Genomic DNA, 24325 nt, shown 5'->3' on the forward strand with positions numbered 1-24325 from the left:
TGGTACACTGTTTCCTTTGTAATGGTTCTGAAACCTAAATAGCAACACTAGTTTAAGATTTTTCAGGAACTTCTGTTTAATACATTTATTGCTGTTCCAATTCTTGTGGTGTTACATTTTCAGAAGGCACTGCTGACATTTGAACTATTTGGTATTAGTAATAAAAAGAGTGAACTTGGAACACCAAGTAGCCTTTAGCTACTATGTGGTTTGGGGTACATAATTCGTTTGGCGGAAATGAAGGAGAAAATAACACGCACAATTCATACTCAAAAAGCAGAAGCGTAAGAGTGATATCTGCAACTGAATTTCTGCCAGACCGAAAATGGATTTGATACGGAGTCACCCCTTGAGCTATAGTGTGAAGAAAAACAATAGGTTCTTCTACCGTGATGTAATTCTAGATAATTTTGTTTTGGAAATGGATAGTGGGGATTGTTACAGTTCTTTGTTCCTGAAATAAATCATTTTAAAAGAATGGGGATTAAAATACATGCAAAAAATGTTCCAGAATTATAGGTTTCAACTTTCAAAAAATATGTTTTCTTCTTAGACAAAGGCTACACTGCCAACAGCCTTTAGTTACCTTTTTTTCCAGGAATTTTCACAGATTATACCATAAACTGGAGCTTGCATTACTAAGTGAGATAAAATAAAACTATAGATTTGGTAATTTATTTCTTGCACAGTGAGAAAGCAGGCCTGTTGACACCAGGTGGCACCCACAGGCAGCTGTTGAGGGTTCACAGCTACCAACACCACTGCTGGCCCCCCTCTCTGCTGCTCTGCAGATAACCACAACGCTGTTCTGCATTCACTATTGTGACTGTATACAATGCCTGAATGATCATTACAATTAATTGGCAGCCAGTGCAAATATAGAGCTATATGTTTGCTCCATCTGACTCAAGTCAAAGTTCTGGCAGCCATATTTGGGGCTAAAGGAAATTTCTCAGCATTCTTCAAAGGGAGCCCCAAGTTGGTAAAGTGCACAGCAGTAGTTTAATCTGGCTGTTACAGAGACCTTACTCACTGTGGTAAGATCTCCCCTATCCAGGAAGTGGACACAGGAAGAAACAGAAGGAGGAGGAGGAGGAGGAGGAGGAAGAAGAAGAAGAAGAAGAAGAAGAAGAAGAAGAAGAAGAAGAAGAAGCAGCCGCTATTCTGGGCACAGTTGCCACATGATTATTTAGATGGGTGCTAGAGAGTAACATTGGGCCTAGGATATATATTCAGTCTTATTGTTAAAGGGTACGTCAACCCTAGCCTAGGCTGAATGGATCACAAGGTTGTATTTCCATCCAATTCAATCCATTGCTGACACCAGGCACTGATCTAGAATCTACACTACCTTCATAGGATATGAAGAACAAGAGAGCTAGAGCTGGGTGCCACCAGCATACTGATGGCACCTCAGCCCAAACATTTGAATGACTTGATTAGGTGGCCTCATGTATATTTTAAAAAGCATTGAAAGCAGATGGAACCCTAAAGCACTCTTTAAGCCCCAACCACCTTCTGAAAACTAAACATCAGGAAATGTCTAAACCAGCTGCAGTGGTGTACGGAGCCGCTTTGCCGCCCGGAGCGGCAAATGAGGGGGCACCCCCCCAGGGCGGGGTGCCATTCCATAGCACGCATGCATCGTGATGCCATGACGCATGCGCGATACGGAGCGCAGTCCATCTGGGCTGCCGGGCACAAGCAGCCGTTGCACGGACGGGCTGCTGCAGCCTGTCCGTGCGGCGTCTGCTCGCACGGCAACTCACAAGGCTGCCGGGCACGAGCATCCGCACAGACGGGCTACCTCAGCCCGTCAGAGCAGCGGTTGCTCGTGCCCAGCATCCGGGACAGACTGCACAACTGTGCACATGCGCAGTTCATGCGGGATTCCGCACTTGCACAGTGCGTCCAGGATGCCGGTCGCGAGTGGCACTCTGTCCGTGCGGCAACTCGTAAGGCTGCAGCGCGCAAGCAGAGAGTTGCCGCACGAGCAGCCACCGCACGGAAGTGGTGCCGGGCAGCGGCTTGGGAGTTGCGGGGGGTGGCACCAAGTGTCACCCCCCTCCAGGCTGGAACCGGCTGGAACATGGGGTGTGCCGCCCTCAACGCCCCCACCTTCCTACGCCACTGACCAGCTGAGCTTGGTACCTCACAGCCCGATACTACCAATGTGACTTAGAAGGATACCATGGCCAATGATATCATATCACCATGTGAAGTCCAGGAGAGCCAAGATATACACCCATATATACACCCATATATCTCTTGAAGCACATCATCCAGTGACTTGAGCAAGCAAAAGTGGTTTCAGCTTCAAAACCAGGTTGGACACCAGACAGAAATTGAACTAATTTAATCAGGAAATGCTGGGCTTGAGGTTTTATTGCATGCTCAAACTCCTTATCCATGAATAGAATATTCAAAATGGGCTGAGAGTTGTTTAAATTTGAGGGTTCAAACAAAAATTGCTTTACTAAGAGACATACTCCAGCCTACTTCAACACAGTTATAAAAATATCCTTCTTCAGTGAAGCATTAATTACTTTGACTGCCCAACAGACTAGCCTCCATCTGACTGTTCAAATGAGCCAGAAGGAGCAAAGGTTGAATATGCAAATGATAGGTCTCACATTTCCAAGATTTCTCTCCATATCCTCAGGCTTCACAAACTGAAAGGTATCCATGGAAACCTGCTAAGAGGGAGTTGTAGATACATCCAGCAATGACTCTGTATACAAGTAGTTCAAATCAGAATAAATATAATTGATTTTATCCACAAAACCTTTTGCAGACTGATCACACTGGCCTTCTTCAAATTCCCCTTGAGGGCTAAACTATAGAAGTCCCCTCATCTTTTGGAAAAGCTTAGCTGGATGACACTGCAGAGATTTGATGGTGGCAGGGCATAATACTTATTTGCCATTAACAGTGCCTCAGAATATGTTCTAAGATGGGCTGTGGCCCATGTTTCATTGGATTTGCCATGAGATTTTCTGCACTGACAATCACCCTAGCCATTTCATCACAAATAGTTCAGCAGTAAATTGCAGTGCCAACTGGGCTGCACTAATAAAGAAAGAACAGCTGCGAACTTGTGTTTGGATTCATCACCTGACTGCAAACATCATCAGAACCACTAGTCACAGTAAAGAAAACTCATTAGAAAGCTATCTGGAGCCATCAGATTGCATATACCAATTTAATAGGTCCCTACAGAATTCTGAGTCAAACTTTAAACAGGTAATGAACTATCCATAGCAAGAGAATTACATCAAATTCCCTCATCCATAGCTCATCTTCCTGCCCAATGCAGAACACATAGTTGAAAACAGGGCTGAACAAAAATGGCCCGAGCTTCAAATTCACTGTTCTGTTAGCATAAAGTAAAATTGGGGAGGGCCATTTATGTATTTTTGCAGCAAGGGGGTGCATCCCAGAAGTTCAAGGGGACCTAGTATTTACTGTTGCAGCATGTGTTGTTCTTTTTCTCCCCCCTCTTTTACTCCTTTAACTCTGCCACCTATCATACTGACAGTGGCACACCTGCCAGAACCCGCCAGTTCTCCCAGCATGCATGTTGTTCTGGTGGCTACTGAAAGGACTGCTGCAACTATTGCCACAGGCAGAAAAAAGCAATGCATTACCCATCCAACAGAAAATGGTAATCCCTTTGAACTTGAGGTCACCTTCATCAAGTTAGACTGTGGCAGGGGGCTGTTATATGGTCTTCCATGGTACGGTAGCAGTGCCGGATTTACATATAAGCTAAACAAGCTATAGCTTATGGCCCCACTCTCTTGGTGCCCTCCAAAAAAAAATTAAAGCAAAAAAACCCAAAAAACTGGATGTACATTTCCAAAACATAACATAAAAAACAAATAAAATAAAACCTACATACAGCAACAGTGTTTTTGTGTTGTGTAGGCTCCTATGATGTAAGTAATACAAATGTTTTAAAACAGAAACATTTATGTTAGGAAGTGAGCATGCACTGCAATATTTTGTTGTAGGCCCCACTTATTTCTTAATGAATGCTTTAAAGATATGATGAAATAGCAAATAAACATTGTCCAACAGAACGGCTTTCTTTTTAAAAAAAGAAAATCATTCATTGTATGTTGCAGTCTCTTAGTATTTAACAATCTTCATATTTCTTAATACAAGTAGGAAGCCTTCCAGTTCTGTATGTTTAAGTTTGAAAAGATAATCCTTGTCGTGACTCTGAAATGGCTTTTGGCCAATATTATGATCTAGTATTCAAAGCATGAAAGGATACATATTCTCATCAAGAGGAGAAATATTTGTTCATTCATTTGGTGTCAAACATTGACATCCTAGGCATCAGTGAACTAAAATGGACAGGAATGGGCGAATTCAGTTCGGATGACTATCATATCTACTACTGTGGGCAGGAATCCCGTAAAAGAAATGGAGTGGCCCTCATAGTCAACAAAAGAGTGGCGAAAGCTGTACTGGGATGCAATTTCAAAAATGATAGAATGATCTCGATACGAATCCAAGGCAGACCTTTTAACATCACAGTAATCCAAGTTTATGCACCAACTACCAGTGCTGAAGAAACTGAAATTGATCAATTCTATGAAGACTTACAACACCTTATAGAAATGACACCAAAGAAGGATGTTCTTCTCATTATAGGGGATTGGAATGCTAAAGTAGGGAGTCAAGAGATAAAAGGAACAACTGGCAAGTTTGGCCTTGGAGTTCAAAATGAAGCAGGGCAAAGGCTAATAGAGTTCTGTCAAGAGAACAAGCTGGTCATCACAAACACTCTTTTCCAACAACACAAGAGACGACTCTACACATGGACATCACCAGATGGGCAACATCGAAATCAGATTGATTATATTCTCTGCAGCCAAAGATGGAGAAGCTCTATACACTCAGCAAAAACAAGACCTGGAGCTGACTGTGGCTCAGATCATCAGCTTCTTATAGCAAAATTCCAGCTTAAACTGAAGAAAGTAGGAAAAACCACTGGGCCAGTAAGATACAATCTAAATCAAATTCCTTATGAATACACAGTTGAAGTGAAGAACAGGTTTAAGGATTTAGATTTGGTGGATAGAGTGCCTGAAGAACTGTGGATGGAGGCTCGTAACATTATACAGGAGACAGCAACGAAAACCATCCCAATGAAAAAGAAATGCAAGAAAGCAAAGTGGCTGTCCAATGAGGCCTTACAAATAGCGGGGGAGAGAAGGCAAGCAAAATGCGAGGGAGATCGTGAAAGATACAGGAAATTGAATGCAGATTTCCAAAGAATAGCAAGGAGAGACAAGAGGGCCTTTCTAAACGAGCAATGCAAAGAAATAGAGGAAAATAACAGAATGGGAAAAACCAGAGATTTGTTCAAGAAAATTGGAGATATGAAAGGAAGATTTCGTACAAAGATTACCACAATTAAGGACAAAAGTGGAAAGGACCTAACAGAAGCAGAAGACATCAAGAAGAGGTGGCAAGAATACACAGAGGGATTATACCAGAAAGATATGGAGGTCTCATACACCCCAGGTAATGTGGTTGCTGACCTTGAGCCAGACATCCTGGAGAGTGAAGTTAAATGGGCCTTAGAAAGCCTCGCTAACAACAAGGCCAGTGGAAGTGATGATATTCCAGCTGAACTATTTAAAATTTTAAAAGATGATGCTGTTAAGGTGCTACACTCAATATGCCAGCAAATTTGGAAAACTCAGCAGTGGCCAGAGGATTGGAGAAGATCAGTCTACATCCCAATCCCAAAGAAGGGCAGTGCCAAAGAATGCTCCAACTACCGCACAATTGCACTCATTTCACACGCTAGCAAGGTTATGCTTAAAATTCTACAAGGCAGGCTTAAGCAGTATGTGGACCGAGAACTCCCAGAAGTGCAAGCTGGATTTCGAAGGGGCAGAGGAACCAGAGACCAAATTGCAAACATGCGCTGGATTATGGAGAAAGCTAGAGAGTTCCAGAAAAACATCTACTTCTGCTTCATTGACTACGCAAAAGCATTTGACTGTGTCGACCACAGCAAACTATGGCAAGTTCTTAAAGAAATGGGAGTGCCGGATCACCTCATTTGTCTCCTGAGAAATCTCTATGTGGGACAAGAAGCTACAGTTAGAACTGGATATGGAACAACTGATTGGTTCAAAATTGGGAAAGGAGTACGACAAGGCTGTATATTGTCTCCCTGCTTATTTAACTTATATGCAGAATTCATCATGCGAAAGGCTGGACTGGATGAATCCCAAACCGGAATTAAGATTGCCGGAAAAAATATCAACAACCTCAGATATGCTGATGATACTACCCTGATGGCAGAAAGTGAGGAAGAATTAAAGAACCTTTTAATGAGGGTGAAAGAAGAGAGTGCAAAATATGGTCTGAAGCTCAACATCAAAAAAACTAAGATCATGGCCACTGGTCCCATCACCTCCTGGCAAATAGAAGGGGAAGAAATGGAGGCAGTGAGAGATTTCACTTTCTTGGGTTCCATGATCACTGCAGATGGTGACAGCAGTCACGAAATTAGAAGACGCCTGCTTCTTGGGAGAAAAGCAATGACAAACCTAGACAACATCTTAAAAAGCAAAGACATCACCTTGCCGACAAAGGTCCGTATAGTTAAAGCTATGGTTTTCCCAGTAGTAATGTACGGAAGTGAGAGCTGGACCATAAAGAAGGCTGATCGCCGAAGAATTGATGCTTTTGAATTATGGTGCTGGAGGAGACTCTTGAGAGTCCCATGGACTGCAAGAAGATCAAACCTATCCATTCTCAAAGAAATCAGCCCTGAGTGCTCACTAGAAGGACAGATCCTGAAGTTGAGGCTCCAGTACTTTGGCCACCTCATGAGAAGAGAAGACTCCCTAGAAAAGACCCTGATGTTGGGAAAGATGGAGGGCACAAGGAGAAGGGGACGACAGAGGATGAGATGGTTGGACAGTGTTCTCGAAGCTACTAACATGAGTTTGGCCAAACTGCGGGAGGCAGTGAAGGATAGGCGTGCCTGGCGTGCTCTGGTCCATGGGGTCACGAAGAGTCGGACACGACTGAACGACTGAACAACAACAACAAAGTTATCTTGGGTCAATCTCTCCCAGTGCAGACATTGTTCCCATCTCTCACATGGTTTCTGGGTTCTCAGAATACATTGTTGTAACAGATTCGGCAGCCAGATTGTATCACCTCCTCCCTTACTTGAAATGGATTCATGTAACAAAGAGAAGCTCCTTTATACAAATAACCTTTCATTTTTTGAATTAATAAAGGTTGGATTCATCTGATCTGTTAATGATAGATTTGGGTTCTAAAAATAAATTTAAAAATAAAATGCAAATTTTTATCACACAAAGGTTGACTCTCATTATGTATTCACAAAGCCCTGGTTTCAATATCATCCTTGCAGTTGTTTCCTGTCTGTTTTCTCTGCATGCACACACCTGCAACATGTGAAGGCTGTATGCAACAATGGGAGGGGGAAGTGCTCATATAAAATGGAACAGAGTGAATCCATTCTCTGATGAGAAAAGACTATCCATCATAGCACACATACTGGAAATCTCAAGGCCTTTGTATGTGTTTAGATATATGTTTTCGCCCTAAGGAAAATATCATGGTCAAAGTCCAGCAAATAAAATAAAAACAGGCTTAGGTGCATTTAGGTTTGTGGCCAGTGCCAGTCTTCTCGCTACCATATTTTAATTCCCAAGACAATATCTACAATTTATCGAGGTTTTGTGTTTCTGTTTATTAAAACATCTGAGTACTGAGTGCAGCCACTTAAGGTTACTACCAAGAAAGTTTGGGAAAACAGCTTTTGTTGGTACAGCTCATTTTTGACATATTTAATGTGGGGGGAGAAGGAGAAATGACTGCTTTAGATGGGAAATAATACTCACTTGCCTGCTTTATAACTCACCTACAAACGTTGCAAGCTACCTGACAACCCCACTATACATGTCTCATTAGATATTTTACACTTTCATCATTTAAATTGTGCTACTGGATCAATCTTATTAAGTCTGTTTTAATTACCAGGACAATGTCCATAATTCAGCTACCGGTATTTCTTTGTGTTTCAGTATGTGAAAGTATTGAATGTGTTACATGCAGACACACTTAAGAAAAGCAACTGATAAAGTCTTGATACATCATCGCCATTGTTGTTGTTGTTGTTGTTGTTGTTTGTTTGTTGTTGTTTTAGAGCTAGTATACCTCAGTTTTAATATATTTAATGCTGAAAAAATGGGGAGAGTTCTTTTCTTCTCTTTTTTTCTGGTTGGGCTTGAGAAGTGGAAATATTGGACAAGTAGGGTGGTTTTACAGAGGACAATCTGTCCTCTATTTGAAAGGCTGCCTGGTCCAAATTCAGTTTAAAGATAATGCATCATAAGAAGAGAAAGCAGGGACCTTCAATTTACCCACCCACAGTAACCTCATGGACAGCAGAATAAGCAAGCACACAGCTCACCTGACCATACCCTTTGCCACTGTAGTGAGATGCCCTCCCCTAATTTACATCTATATATAACCATTTGCATATTCCTTCCCCCCCCTTTTCTTTTTTTGCAAATCTGCATCCTCTTTTGCCCTCTTGTTTTGCAATGCTTTTCTATCTTTTTTTGGCACTATGCAATTGGCCATCCTATGGGCAAAGGACACATTGGAGGCAGTATGTACTGTAGATGGTATGTTATAGAATAATGACAGCAGACAAGGCTGGTCCTGCCCTTCTTCAGACTGAAGCACCCTGCTTCAGGTGGCACTCTTTGTAATGGACCAGCTCAAACAAAATGTCAGCCAACAGTGACAGCACAATTGTTGCTAGGCTAATACCATATGGCATTAGATGAATGGCACTGCTTGTAGGAATCTGGAGATTGGATTTCTCTGCTTCATTATACACACACACACACACACACACACACACACACATATATATAAGCTTTGAATCACATTACAGAGGTCTGCCTCTTTTGTTAATATTGCTGTTAACAACCAGAATGAGATTACTAAGAGATAATCTTCAAAATAATTGACATACATAGATTCTTACAAAATAAATAAATTAGGATTTTAACTAAATCCCATGGTTTTGGGGTCCTTGATCATGATTCCAAATGCAAGCAGCTTTGTTCTCCAGTATCCTGAGAAACAGGAATACCTCCTCACTAGCCCCCAAATCCCTATACGTAGCTATTGGCAGACAATGTGTTCTGCACTTGCCTTGCGGATCATTTGCAAATGCTAATGGCGAACCCCCTTTCAATTCTGTGCTTATAAATGTGGGCATTTGATAGATTATGGATTTTCGTACAAGTGCAACATTCTTAAATAATTTGCTGAGATAATGTCTGTGCAGTTAAAATCAGGCTTGAAGATGGGAGGCTCATAATGGCAAATTTGGACATAGTGAGCTGTGTAGAATCCAAATTGCTCCAGTCAATGTGAACTAATGTAATGTTTCAGGTGTGCTGATTTCAGCGGAACAAAGCAAATCATACACACTCAGGTAATTGATGGCATTCTGAGTTGCAAGACCACCTGCAAACTTGGCACATTTCATTTCTAAAATCTGATAACCAGATAAAAGAGGCCATGGAGGAGAGGGGGGAAAGCAGTGTAGCATTTTGTACTTATCTTGATGCCAACAGCAAAATAGCTAATATTCACTTTTCTCATAAAATCTGTTGTACTATATTGCATTTTGTGCATTATTTCATAATTATGTATATGAATTCTTATTGTTGTCATGCATTACTGCCATTATGCTTGCTTTGTCAATTGACATTTTATTTGTTCTGATTATAAGTGTCTTTCTGTACATATGTGGCAACAAACTAGGATTTGCAGCCACATTTACTTAATATTCTACAGTGATCTGCAGCCAGTCTTGGCATATGGATTAACATACAAGTATGATACACTCACTATTCACAGACATTTGCTAGCCTCACTTCCTTCACACACTACATGTTAAGTATGCACTGAAAACCACAAGTACACCTAAGAAAATGTAATGCACAAACTAGCAGAAAGACATTTTTTTATTATTTTGAGATAAAAGGAATTTGGATTACTTCATCCCCCCGCCCTGCACAATCCAGGGGCAGCACGAAATCCCATTATTATCTTGACTTCCAGGCTTCTATGGGGCATTTTAAAATGTTACTGACCTTTAATCAGATTTAGCAGATTTCTAAGACTAAAAGGGAAAAAAAACCTGTATTACTTTTTATTATTACTATTGGAGGTTATGAAAAAACAAGAGATGATAATTCCCATATCTATGCAATCCTCTGCAACTGGGAGGGGATCGCTGTGTTTTCAAAGCTTGTGTTAAATATATTTAACTACATCCGTGGCCTTTCAAAAACTGGAAGAAAGAAGGAAATATGTGTTGTGAATATGTGCATGGCCTATAGCAAATTCTGTGACTGGTGAGCTAAAATTACCCCCCCCCCCCTTTTTTGGCCTTATAGGTTTTCTAAGCACTGGAGACCAAGCTGCAAAAGGCAATTATGGATTGCTTGACCAAATCCAAGCTTTACGGTGGATTGAAGAAAATATTGGATCGTTTGGAGGAGACCCAAAAAGAGTTACTATTTTTGGATCTGGGGCAGGAGCCTCCTGTGTCAGTCTGTTGACATTGTCTCACTATTCAGAAGGTAACAATTCACCTAGCTAAATACCAGAAATTTTAAAGGGGGTAATTTAATGTGAGTTGAAAAGGTCATTTGGAGCCTCAGATAATATCCCAGTATTCCATTCTTTTTTTGGGGGGTGGGGGGAATAACTAGATTATTTTCACGTGGCATGCAACCCAAGGAGCCGATCAGGGAGGGCAAACATTTTGCAGAAAATACAAGCATACTTCCAGAAGCATAAATAGTATTTTGTCATGTAAAAAGTTATCCTGCTAGATCAGTTTTTATGTAAAAAAATATATAATAGGGGTGCTTTTTTAGGGAGTGGCACTGTTAAAGCATGTATTATTTTTGTTGCGTTTGGATAATGCCAAATGTATCCACATCCCCTCACCGATAAAGATCTAGCTTGCTATGTAACTTGCTAGCTTTCCCCCTTATTTGAGAAGTCAATACATACTTTACGGATCACAGTCAAACAGAATTCATTGCTAATTATGTTACAATTTGATGGGTTGTTGTTGTTGTTTTTAAAAAAAGATTGATCACATTCTGATATTTTTTTCTGGAGCAATTATTTCTGAAGCATTCCCAAAACAAGGCGCAGTGCCTATATTGTTTTTATTTTTTAAAGAGCATATAGTTTTCTCACCTGAAATTCACCTGGGATAGACTTTTTTTTAATCCAGCTGCTAGGTTATGCTCAAGCGAAGCAGAGCAGCTTTAGGCCAGCTTCAAGTTGCTTCACATCACTGAAGCATAGGAAAAAAAAAAGTCACCCTGGGCCATTGAATCTGTCCCCAAATTCCCAATCTTTTAAGGGGGCGGGAATGCAGATACATTTTAATTTATTGATCTGACCAGTTTTAAATGAAGAGATGTCCATTCAAAAAAAAAAAATGAGGATTATGTTTTCAGAATTAAACTCTTGGAATTCATAACTATTACATTGATTTTAGATTCACATTTCTTCTTCTTCTTCAAATTACATGATGTATAGCTTCTGTGAGACAGAAGAAAACATATGATTTTCCTCTGACCTTTCTGCTGGTGAAGCACTTATTTGTGCAAGTCATTCACAGAAAATGGGAATGATTGCTGGTGGCTGTCATTCCCGTAAAGTCCTTGGGCACTATTCAGTTCAGGGAAGTAACTGATACATAGATATGCCAGCAAAGCTCACATAAGGCACAGGTTCAGGCCCAGACAGATATGAGCTCTCAAGGAGAGGCAGCAGCAAGACTCCTGGCTTACTCCTACAGGCACCATGTGCCACATACAGAATGAGAGCTTCACATAGCCACTGGGCCCTCTCCAATCTACACAAACCTAACAAAATGACCTGTTCTAGTCCCAAGAAGGAGCCAACGGGACAGAGTAGGAATGAGAGATCATAGTTAACAACTACTGGGACCAGGTTGAAATCTTGCATGCTTTGACATCCACAACCCTGCTTCCTCATTGACAAGTGGAATGCCTTAACGGATCAGGCCTCTTGCCTGGAACCCAGCAGTCTATCATCTCTCTGGGAATTTGTAGCAAGCATGCTGCCTGTGTCACTGCATCGCCTCTGTGGAGGCAAGTATGGTGGCACCTTACTGGAACTGTGCTCATGGGCTGCAGCCTCTAGACCTGGCTCAGGCGTTTCAGTCATTTCATTCTCAGATGTCTCAGACATCTGAGCCTTGGGTGTGTCCAAGCATCAGGGGTGATGCTCAGAGAGGGTCCTTCCTTTGCTGACACCACAAGTTCCCCAGTCTCTGAAATTGCTGGAATCCAGGGTCATGACATCCAGGGAGCAGGGAGACTTGAACCCACCCTCTTGCCAAAAGATTCTTGGGAGAAGAAGGTTGTCTGTGGGGAGGATTCAACTTCAACAGAAGTTTTCATGGATGTGGCTCTTTATGCCTTTGTTTCATCCAATGGATGGATGTGTCCCTGTTAAATTGAATCAGGATTGCAAACAGACTGTACTTGCAATTAGGAGTGGGGTGGTGGGGTGGAATCCTGCCCCTGCAGAAGGACACTTTGCCCTAAGGACCCTCTGCAGAGGGTAGACACCCACACCCTAGCAGTTCTAGCAGGTTTTACCTCAGATGCTTTGCAGGGCCAGAAGAGATTTTCTTAGCAGCCCCAAAGAAGTCATTTGACAGCCACAGTTGTGAGAATGTAAAATGCAAGAGTAAGACCAACTGGTCTTCAAGTAGGACTGGAAAAAAAGAGTTCATTCAGCATCATTGAAGATAGCAGAACTGAGCATGGCCAGTGGATTTCTTGCCCCACCTCCAAGGCCTGGGCTTTTGCTGGAAAACATGCAACAGATCCAGTCTTTTGACCCAGAGGCTTTGTCCCAGTCACTTAGGAACAAGTTGAAATTGCCAATGGCAATCAGCTAGGAATAATCTTAATGACATATCTGATGTTACATCTATTGATATAATTTTAGACAATACACAGAAGAATTAGTATTCATCCCCACTATTTTAAATTATTAATTTAGGTTTTCTACATTTGATACCATAGTAGCATGTCACTATATTAGAAATGTCCCAAGCTGATGCTCCTCCTTCTCCTAATCACAGAACTATTTTTGACATTCCTGTAAGATAGACTGTTTTTTATTTTATTTTTTAAATCACACACAGCCACCAAATTAGTTTAAATTTAAATTTGCATTTTGGTATGTTCTTTGTGCTTCTGTATGCATTGAGAGATGTGCACAGTGAAAGGGGCAAACTGTAAGGACGCAACATTTTGATACATGGATATGATGCAGGCTATTCTCCAGAAAATATGAATATGAAAATATGTGTATGTTGATTACTACAATGTACTGAATATTTATGAATATTTGTGAAGCATTTCATCCCTAGACATTCGCACTAGATTCATTGTATTCATATGTATGAATATTAAGTACTAGGAATAATTTAGCTAGCCGTAGATTAGTGACAGAGGGGGGAGAGCTAAATTAAGAGCAATAATTTATTGTGGTTTTTTTCTTCTTCTCGGAATGGAAATGTAATGAAACTTGCTCTTCACTAGAATGTACTTCCTGTAAGTGATGCACAAAAAGTTCTTTTGCTTGGTGGTCAATGCTGCTTGTTCATGTATTTTAATTTTTAACTTCTGCACCTGCAGGTCTGTTCCAAAAGGCAATCATACAAAGTGGAACAGCCCTGTCCAGCTGGGCAGTGAACTACCAGCCTGCCAAGTACACTGCAATTTTGGCAGAAAAAGTAGGCTGCAACACTCTGGACACTACAGACTTAGTTGAATGCTTTCGGAATAAGAACTACAAAGAACTCATTCAGCAAACTATCACACCAGCTACATACCACATTGCCTTTGGGCCTGTGATTGATGGGGATGTAATTCCAGATGATCCTCAGATCCTGATGGAGCAGGGAGAATTTCTCAACTATGACATAATGCTAGGCGTAAACCAAGGGGAAGGCTTAAAATTTGTAGATGGAATTGTAGATAATGAAGAGGGCGTTTCTCCAAACGATTTTGATTTCTCTGTATCCAATTTTGTGGACAATCTGTATGGCTATCCGGAAGGGAAAGACACGCTACGAGAGACCATTAAGTTCATGTACACAGACTGGGCAGATAAGGAGAACCCGGAAACGCGAAGAAAGACCCTGGTGGCTTTGTTTACTGACCACCAGTGGGTTGCTCCCGCTGTTGCCACAGCTGACCTGCATGCTCAATATGGCTCCCCAACGTACTTCTATGCATTTTATCACCACTGCCAGAGTGAAATGAAACCCAGCTGGGCTGATTCAGCACATGGCGATGAAGTCCCTTATGTCTTCGGTATTCCTATGATTGGCCCTACAGAACTGTTCAACTGCAACTTTTCAAAGAATGATGTCATGCTCAGCGCGGTAGTTATGACGTACTGGACAAACTTCGCCAAAACTGGGTAGGTTTTGCCACTTCCTGGCTTTTCCCCTGTGCTGTCTTCCCCAAATTCTAGCAATGAGTATTGCGTCTAATTAAGTGCTGCAGCTTTTGGGAGCCGCTGTTTCACAGAGTGCTTCTTTGCGAGAGAATTAAAGCAATATTTTCAGAATGCTGGCAGGCAAGGCTAAATTAAAGGGCTTTGGGGGTGTTGCCTGTACAATCGCAAAAGCACAGGGAGACAGTGAGATTGTCTTTTTGGCAGTGCAAAAAATAAGAGTCCAAAAAACAAACATTTGCATATAATTAGAGTATTCTGATTTTATATTGGAAATTTAGAACTATTATACTGTAAAATGTCCTGTGATCTTCAAATGATGGTGGTATATAAATTTAATAAATAATAATAATAACAACTAATTACTATAATTTAAATAGAAATACAGTACAGCTACACATGTGTGGCTGACCTGTGTGTTTGTTCAGAGAGCCAGTGTGGTGTAGTGGTTACGAGTGGTAGACTCGTAATCTGGGGAACCGGGTTTGTGTCTCTGCTCCTCCACATGCAGCTGCTGGGTGACCTTGGGCTAGTCACACTTCTCTGAAGTCTCTCAGCCCCACTCACCTCACAGAGTGTTTGTTGTGAGGGAGGAAGGGAAAGGAGAATGTTAGCCGCTTTGAGACTCCTTCGGGTAGTGAAAAGCGGAATATCAAATCCAATCTCCTCCTCCTCCTCCTCCTCCTCCTCCTCCTCCTCCTCCTCCTCCTCCTCTTCTTCTTCTTCTTCTTCTTCTTCTATACTGTCCGGGTGCTATCTGTTGAGGGGCAACTTCAAGGCCCTTACTCTCCCATTATTATCAAAGTGGCTTTGGATTGGACAGCCCTTCACATAAAGGACACCTTCAAATAGAGGACAGCCCTCTGCAAAGTAGGACACACAGCCACCCTAGCCATACAGACATTCTTCTCTGATCCTGAAAACTCTCTCTTGTATAGCATTCTTGTACATTTTTATTGTGCTGTGCAGATGGTTTTTGCCAGTAGTAAGAACTTGCCCAGTGCCAGGTTTGAAGGGACCCTGAGCAAGCTATGCACCCCAAAGCAACTTTATCAGGGATCAGCTGCAGCATGGAAAGGATCAGTAGCCCAGCTCTGGTAGCCTGGTAGTCCTTCTGTCAAGTCCTGAGAGAGAAGGACCAGGCCAGGCAAGTGCAGCCACCATAATCATTTCCCCCAAAATAACTCTGTGACCCAGTGTAGTACAACTCTGTAAACTAGTCCCAAGGGCACTCGGGTAATGAGGATGACAGTGTTTTTAGTCACTTGACTCAGCACTTTTGTTCTTAGTGTCAGGTTCTAGTTTTAAAATAAAATAAAATAAAATAAAATAAAATAAAATAAAATAAAATAAAATAAAATAAAATAAAATAAAATAAAGGAATGCCATGGCTGGCCTTTCAGTGCCCTAGCAAATTCCTGGCCATTACATGTACCAACTCCAGGCCTGCCACTGTCTCCCTGTCTTGTGAGAAAAGACGTTTTATTTATTTACTGTGCAGAATTATAAATGAGATTCAGAAAGACAGAATCACTCACCATACAGAGGCACTTGCTGATGTAATAGGCTATGAACAGCTTTAATCATCATTCATTTTAAGGAAGCTGTAGGAAAACCATAGCTCTTTGGCAGGGAAATGGTAATGTTTTGATTCTCAGTAATTCTGTTGTGAGTAAACAAAGCACGTGTGTGTGTGTGTGTGTGTGTGTGTGTGTGTTTGCAGTGTAGAGATGCCCTTTTCTTTTGAGCCAATGGGCATATTTGGAATTTTCAGAAAGTGTTTTGGGGATATGGCATAACACAAAATATCTGCTGCGGAGCGCGGCATACCACAAAACAGCTTTTTTGTGGGGATGTGTGTCATAGCACAAAGTAGCTGTTACATCTAAAAGAACAGAAAAAGACAGGAACCCAAAATGGTGTGGGCATGCCTCTCCCCTCAACGAAGAGAGAAAGGACACCCACATTAGCCAGCACCACATCACTCATGAAGAAAACCTCTTCTCTATTCAGAAATGAGGGTGGGTGTCCAGTCCTGGCATGCAATGAAATGTGGGCATGTTTAAGAGGGTGTGTTCAGTGTAGGAGAGGCCAAACCATGAACAGAGCAGAAAGGGCAAACAAGCTCTCATACATTGTGACTTTTTGCAGGATACTTGCTGAGACATTTCACAGGCACCATAGGAATGCTGAGCACATTGCTTCCCTCAGGCACTGCACTAGTGCCCCCAGTACAAACTCTGTACCGTGCAAAGCCTCCTGGATAATCCACCTTTGCTTCATAAGTAATGATTGTTTAGTTTCCTTTAAAAAAAAACACACTTTTTTCTGTTGGAAACATTTCTTTCTCTCCATTGCCTTCTCTCACTACCTGGTGTGAAAAATGATGCATTGCAGTTTCACATAAAAACAGTGCAGTTATTAAGGCATGAATGTTCTTGAAAGCCATAGTCCTTAGGTTAAGGTTATAAAATACAATGAAGGAAAGGGAAAGTATGGTATAGATCAAACAAGCCCATTGTGCCTCCTCCACAGAATTACCTAGTTGCCTTTCAAAAGATATCAAGGGAACATGGGGAAAAGAGAGATCTTGAAAGAACAGCGTTTCCTTTCCTGATCCAATGAATTATATTACTGTGTAGCCCCTTAAGACAAAGAAGAAACTTCTTGTATATGTTTTGCAAAGGCAAATAAAGAAACATAACAGTAAAGGTGGTCATAAGATGCTCATTAATAAAGCTGAGGAAGTACCATTTCTTAAGGAATGTTGCAACATTTTCCCCTCCAAAAAGCAAGCGGAGTTTGTTGTTCTGATTTTTGCTTTTGGAATTTGCTTTTTTTTCCCTCTCCTCTTTTTTCTTGCCTCGGTATTGAATTAAAATAAATGTCCTTGTGGCACACCAAAGGCCCATAAATCTTTCCAATGAACATTTAATGGCAGAACTGGGCTTTTAGAACTGCAGCTCCACTGCAGTGCAGAGAACAGTATGCAGCAATATCGGAGAATTCAAAGAAATGTGTAGCATCCTCTTGACACATTCAGGAGTAAGCAGATCTTTTAGTATTTAAGGAAGCCAGGAACACATTGTGTGATGTATTTTCTGCAGTCACTCCCCACCCCACCCCAAAAAAGCCCAAGCAATTAATTGCATAAATCAAAGAAACTGGGAGCAAATACATCCTTCTCTGAATTGTGAGTGGACTGTTATTGCTTTCTCTGGAATTGCATAGATGAGCTCCAAATCCTAAACTAAATTGTCACCTCTTTAAAGCCGTGATAAGAACACCCCCTCTGTAGGCCACACAGGGAGAGACCATAACTGTCCAACCCAGAAGAGGTCTTCTCAATGAAGGCTTTTGAATGGGATTTGCAACAAGCCACACATCATGATAGAGCCCTGCATAAAGGGAGTGTGGTGTCAAAGTCTGAAAGGGGCAAACAATGCTCTTTAAGGTTTCCTTTCCAATTGATATTTCCCATGGTCGACACTTGGCGTGATGACATTATCCTCTCTGAAGATTAGAGTGTAATTAAATTGCTGCTCATAACTTTGACTGCAGATAAGCATTGCTGTATGTCATCCATGTACACTATGGCAGTGAGATCAAGTAGGGAATGAGTCCAATGATGAACATTTGTTCATCAGGACTTCCGGTTTCTCCTCTTCTCCTTCCAGCCACACACACACCTGCTTCAGAGGGGAGCGGGGGAGCCTTGTTGTGTGCCTGTTCATCCTACAATTGGATCTCACCCAATTTTTACACATATCCAATGGGGCCATTTCCACGGAATTGCATGGAGGAATTAAACTTAAAGGTTTCTTCGAAAGTGGGAAATGTCTCTGTGCCGGAAAGGCTAAACAGGTCAAGAGACCAGAGCCTTGAGTGTTCTGGTTGTTTGCTTGTTTGGGTTTTTAAATTAATTTTAAATAGAGATTGTACACAACTAACATAACAATTCTCTTAAACCTTCTGACTTCCCTCCCTCCCTCCTCCCATGGGTTCCATTTCTAAATTTTATTCCTGCATCTTTTGCTGTAATCTATCTATTACATATCCATAGCATCCAAAGTTCATGTTATTTTACAAGTGTCATTGTATTCCTGCCAGTGATTTCAACTGTTTACAGTGGTCCCTCAAATATGTTAAAAAGTTATTCCAGTCTTTCACAAATAGTTGATCTTCCTGGTTTCTGATCTTTCCCGTCAGTCTTGCCATTTTGCATTCATCAGCTTGGTCTGCCACTCTTCTCTGGTCAGTACTTTTTCTTCTTTCCATCTCTGGGCTAAGAGCATCTTTGCTGCTGTTGTTGCATACATAATCTTTTATTTTCTTTTGGTAGTTCTGCACCTATAATTCCTAACAAAAATGCCTCTGGTTTTTTTTAACAAAGGTTATCTTAAACATTTTTTTTTCAATTCACTATATATCATTTCCCAGAATGTTGTTAACACCCCCCACATGACCACCACATATGATAAAAGGTACCTTCTTTCTTTTTATATTTCCAGCACACATTTGTTTTTTTATATAATTTTTTTTTATTTTCTACAGTAAACAACAAATACAAACAAAAAACCATAACAGCGATTACAATAAACAAAAAAAAACACACATCAAACAAATTAAAACAGCAATAAAAATAATAAATGAAAAAATACATACCTAACAAAAACAGGAACACACACTAGATCATTATTTACTACTACTTTCGAATCTTCTTTGGGGGGACTTCCCCCGCTCTCTCAACTGCGTTCAAAACTAATCTAAATTGGTAACTTTGTAACTATTTTTCTGAAACATTCATCATCATTCTTAATATACTATAAACATATCGGCTAACCATATATAATTCATTTCTTAAACTACATAACCTTAAACATTACTAAACAAATCTAAGCCATTTATAACATCACTTCTTATATACTATTTTATATAACATCACCTAGCTAAAGCCATTTAAACAAACTGGTTCTGCTTATTCCAGCACACATTTGAACTGGTTCCATACATTTTTGCTGTTTTACTAGGTGTCAAATACCATCGGTACATCATTTTCATATAATTTTCTTTCAGCAAACAGCAAGCTGTAAATTTCAAATCCTCTTTCCATAGCTTTTCCCATGATGAAAACTGTGTATTATAACCAAAATCTCTTGCCCAGTGTATCATTACAGATTTAACTTCTTCATCTTTAGTAAAACATTCTAAAACTAATTGATACATTTTTGAAAGTAATTTCACATTATTTTCCAACAGATCTTTTTCAAACCTTGATATCTCTTTGCCTTCTACTTCTACTTATCCAACACTTCTACTTATCCAATTTGAAGACATCATTTAATTGATGATACTGTAACCAGTCTGTTAATAGCTCTCCAGTGTCTTCAAACTTTTTCAATTTTAATTGATCTTCCACTTCTGTTAGTAGCTCTTTATAGGTTGCCCAATCACCTCTCATATTTAGTTTTTTTTTTAACAGATATTGCTTAAACTGGGTTCCTCTCTTCCCAACAATAATGATGTATTATTGTTAATAAACAGTGTTTGTAGAATCAAACATGTAGGTGTTTGAAATAAGTGGAGAACAATTCCCAGGATGTCACAACCTTCTGTATCTGCTCATTATTTATATTACTGTTATTATTATTCCTGCAGAGTGTTAACAAGTTAGGTTTCAGCATTTATCTAAGGATTACAAAAGCTCCCTCATGATCCCATCTGTCAGTATTATTCATAATTTCAAGCAGTTTTGCACAGGCCGCCTGCTCAATAGCTAATTTCAGCAGGGTGTACATAAAATTGTACACTCTCCTGGGTCTGAATTTATACCATACTTCCTAAAGACAGCAAAAATCTTTAGGAAGGGCCATTAATCATTTTACCATGCACCCAACTGTTAATATGATTACTAGGTCGAAATGAGACTGACTATAACAAATATTCCCTATTTGGATTTGCTCTAAATTGAAAATAAGCATTTGGAACTGTGTGACATTAAAATCCTACCTGTTCTGTTGAAAAGGGAAGTATTTTCAGTTTTGCTAACCTTTTAGTACTCACAATAATATCATAGTCGTTGGAGAAAATCACAAAATATGAATCAATAAGAGAGAATGAATAGAATCTAAAGATGGTGTTCTGCAATTGCACTGTATATTTTGTGTTCTTCTCTCTTTCTCTTTTTTTTTTTTACTAAAAACCAAACTATATATATATTTTTAAAATACATTTTCTTACAAAAATGATGGTCACAGTTCTACACCATTCACAAGCAAAGATGAAGATATGCAAAACTCCAGTTTAACTTGTGCTGAACACACTGCAGTCCAGTTCCTTAAAAGAGATTTTCCCAATCTCTTGGCCTTCAGATTTTTCCAGACTGTGAGGAACGCATGAGCCTTGGTGAATGCTTGCTATGTTGCAACATTTCTGGCAAAGCAATAACACTATGGGTAGAAGTTAAACTGGAGTCTTATAAAGAGTAATGGAGCACCCTGCACTGATAACACCGAATGTAGAATTGAAGGAGGGGGTAGTGTGCCACATCTGGAAAAAGCCCAACCTATACCCCATGGTAATTAACAACTACTGCCTTGTCACAAATACTCTCTTTGGGAGCAAGGTACATGAGAGGCAGATGCAAGTCGCAACACCGCTGCAGGCACTCCTAAAGGAGACTGATTATCTAGACTAGTGTTTCCCAAACTTGGGTCTCAAGCTGTTTTTGGACTACAACTCCCATCATCCCTAGCTAGGGGTCAGGGATGATGAGAATTGTAGTCCAAAAACAGCTGGAGACCCAAGTTTGGGAAACACTGGTCTAGACCCATTCCACTCTGGGTTCATAACTAATTTGGGGACTGAAACTGATATAGTCACCTCTATCAGGAGAGGGGTGTGTGAATGCAAACCTGTTGGCCTTACTATAACTCACCATCGGCTTTTAATACCATCCTCTTAAACCCCTTTACAGGAGATGTGTATTTGGGGCACTGTTCTGCAGTGGTTCCAGTCTTCTCTCCAGGAATGGTTCCAGAAGGTAGCAGTGGAGAAGTGCTTCTTGGCCCCCTGAAACACTTCAGCTATTGGTTGCTGCAGGGCACTATATTGTTTTCAGACCTATTTTAACATCTAGATTATGTTGCTGGGAGTCATTATTAGGAGTTTTGGAGCCAGATGTCATAAGTATGCTGATGTCCTGAGCATACAAGAGGACAAATGGTTGATAGTTTAGATTCTTTATTGAAAAAGCACACACTTGATGGTAGGTCAGAACATGAACATGACTAAGTAGATGGCATCCCTTCCCCAGGCTTGTGCTCTCAGCTGGACTGCTGGAGCAAACGCTTCCACCCTCATTTGATGTGGGTGCACAAACAACCTGCAATTTCTTGTGTCACCGTGCCTGTCTCTCCAAGACCATCCTGGTTCTGGAGTACAACGAGGAAGGTAATGGAGCAGATTCTACTGCCCCGCTCTCAGACACTGTCTCTTCCTCTGCTTCTTCCTCTGCTCTTAGTTCATTCTGCCCTTCCTCTGGTCCCAGCTCCTGCCCCACATCCTGCACCTCCTCCCTCATATCCAACTGCACAGACTCTTCTCCTTCCTGCAGCCCTGGCTCCAGCTTCACAGGAGGCACAAAACTCCATAAATCACTCTCCCTTTCCCCTGGATCAGCCTCCAGCCCCACGGCCTCAGCCACACACACCAGCAAGTGCTGTCAGCTGATGATACCCAACTCAATTTCTCTGTAACATCTGAATTGGGAATGGGTCTGGATCAGTGTCTGAATGCAGTAATGGGCTAGATGAGGGCTAATCAACTGTCTGAATCCTAGCGGGTCTGTGGGTGAGTGCTTCCTGGATCTCAGAAGTCAGTATGTTGTGTGCCCAGGATGGGGTCACACTCTCCCTGAAGGAGGAAGTTCACAGCAAGCATTGATCTGACTGCACACCAAGTGGAGGGACCTGCGCTTGCATTTCTCAGGGTCAGATAATGAGTGATAGCACCAATCAACTTTTGTGGGGGAGAAAAAAAAGTGAGACACTGACCATCATTATTGCTAGTACAGCCCTTGCAGAAGTGTCAGATAAGAACAACATACCGGTTGAATTGAGTGTGTATTTCCATATACAGAATATGTGTGCAGAAGTCTGTTCCTGTATATGTGTCTCTTTAGCTGTATTGGAAGTTGTGTTCCTGGTATTGAAAGGATCCCTTCTTCATCTTAGTCTCTGTTGTTGTCCCCCCCCCCCAATAGTATAATTAGCTTTCTCTGATTTGCTGTCTCTAACATAGCGGACATGGTCTGCTATGAGACTGAAATATGGCCACTTTCTCTCAAGCAGAGTCTTGGAAACTTAATGAGATTGCAACCTGGGATGTTTAAGCAGGTATTCCATGGGGACCAAATACATATTTGTACTGTTTGTGTTTGTAAGAAATAACTGATGTAGCTGACTAGCCTCCCAGTAAAACCTAAGATCAGGAATATCTAGCCCCTACACACACACACACACACACACAATCTGACATGTTTTCAATTCCTAAATAAGGAAGCAACATCCAGAATCTTACTGTACAATTAATACTTAGTGCATCATTTCGAGGTTCTGCACTATTCCTCTAATTGGCACAGACCTCCTATGCTTACAAACTGCACACCATTTGATGGGCCCACTACAAGAACTAGATTTTGAGGAGAGGGCAATGCTGCAAAACCACTAAGTGTCAAAAGACATGACAGCAAAAGGCCTTTTGTGTTCCGGCCTGTAACTGGAGCTAGAATATGAAATGTGACAAAGGGCAGTGGCTGTTGAAAGAGGGAGAACATTAGGAATCAAAAGCAGCTATTTACTGATGCGGTATTTTCAGTTTCGCCAGCTTTATTCTTCAGTGTGCTCACAGAAATGAGACTGAAATGATTGTGTGCAATCCCCTAAAAACAGCACTGTTTAAAATGCCATTAAGTGAGCATAGAAGGCACTGTATAAATGTTTGCGGCATACACTTTGCTGTCCTACCCCCATCACTAAATCTCAGGTGGCTTTTTACATGGTGGGTTAACTCCTTTTGCCTCTGTTGGAAGCAAATTGGTAATTGCAAGCTTTCTCATAGGAGGGCGAACCACTACTCTTCTTTCCAAGAGTTTTCTTCCCACCTGTACCATTGGCAAGTGCATGCACACACATTATCATATACCTCATTGGTAGATCTGCATAGCATGCAAAAGGTCTCAGAGCTGGAAAATATCCCAGGTGAGAAACTGGGCAGCCATTAACAGTCAGTGAATATAATACTGAGCTAGATGCTCCAGTCATCAGCTTCCCATGTGTCTGTTTTGGTAAACCACTTGAGAAGTCTCCCACCGACATACACAGTCAGAAGTACAAAGGCATTCACTTTAGATCTGGATGTGGAGGAAACTAGCATAGGAAATGTTAAAAGAATCAGCTCAAACAGAGAAGATATCCCCCAAACTTTAGCTTATTTTTTTGTATGGTCTGAGAGTGGCTGTTGCCCAGTGATAGAGTACTTGCTTTGTATGGAGATGGTCCCAAGTTCAATCCATAACTGGAGTAGAGTTGGAAAAGGACCCTGTCCATGGTGCTGGAGAGTCGCTTCAAGTTTAGTGTGGACAGTACTGTGCTAGATTGACAAACTTAGTCTGACTTAGTAAAGGGCAGCTTCCAGTGTG

At 41.0% G+C, this 24325-nt stretch overlaps 1 protein-coding gene across 4 annotated transcripts in view; it reads left to right on the top strand.

Moving 5' to 3' along the window:
- Positions 1–24325, top strand: part of NLGN4X (neuroligin 4 X-linked) — a 123108-nt gene that overhangs the window by 93780 nt on the left and 5003 nt on the right. For all 4 annotated transcript variants that reach the window (XM_033147450.1, XM_033147451.1, XM_033147452.1 and 1 more), the window contains 2 exons: positions 10494–10679; positions 13800–14589. In XM_033147450.1, coding sequence (XP_033003341.1) covers positions 10494–10679; positions 13800–14589 — 976 coding nt within the window. The remainder of the gene's footprint in view (positions 1–10493; positions 10680–13799; positions 14590–24325) is intronic.

The sequence above is a fragment of the Lacerta agilis genome, chromosome 4 (genome assembly GCF_009819535.1).
Source record: "Lacerta agilis isolate rLacAgi1 chromosome 4, rLacAgi1.pri, whole genome shotgun sequence".
Taxonomy (NCBI): domain Eukaryota; kingdom Metazoa; phylum Chordata; class Lepidosauria; order Squamata; family Lacertidae; genus Lacerta; species Lacerta agilis.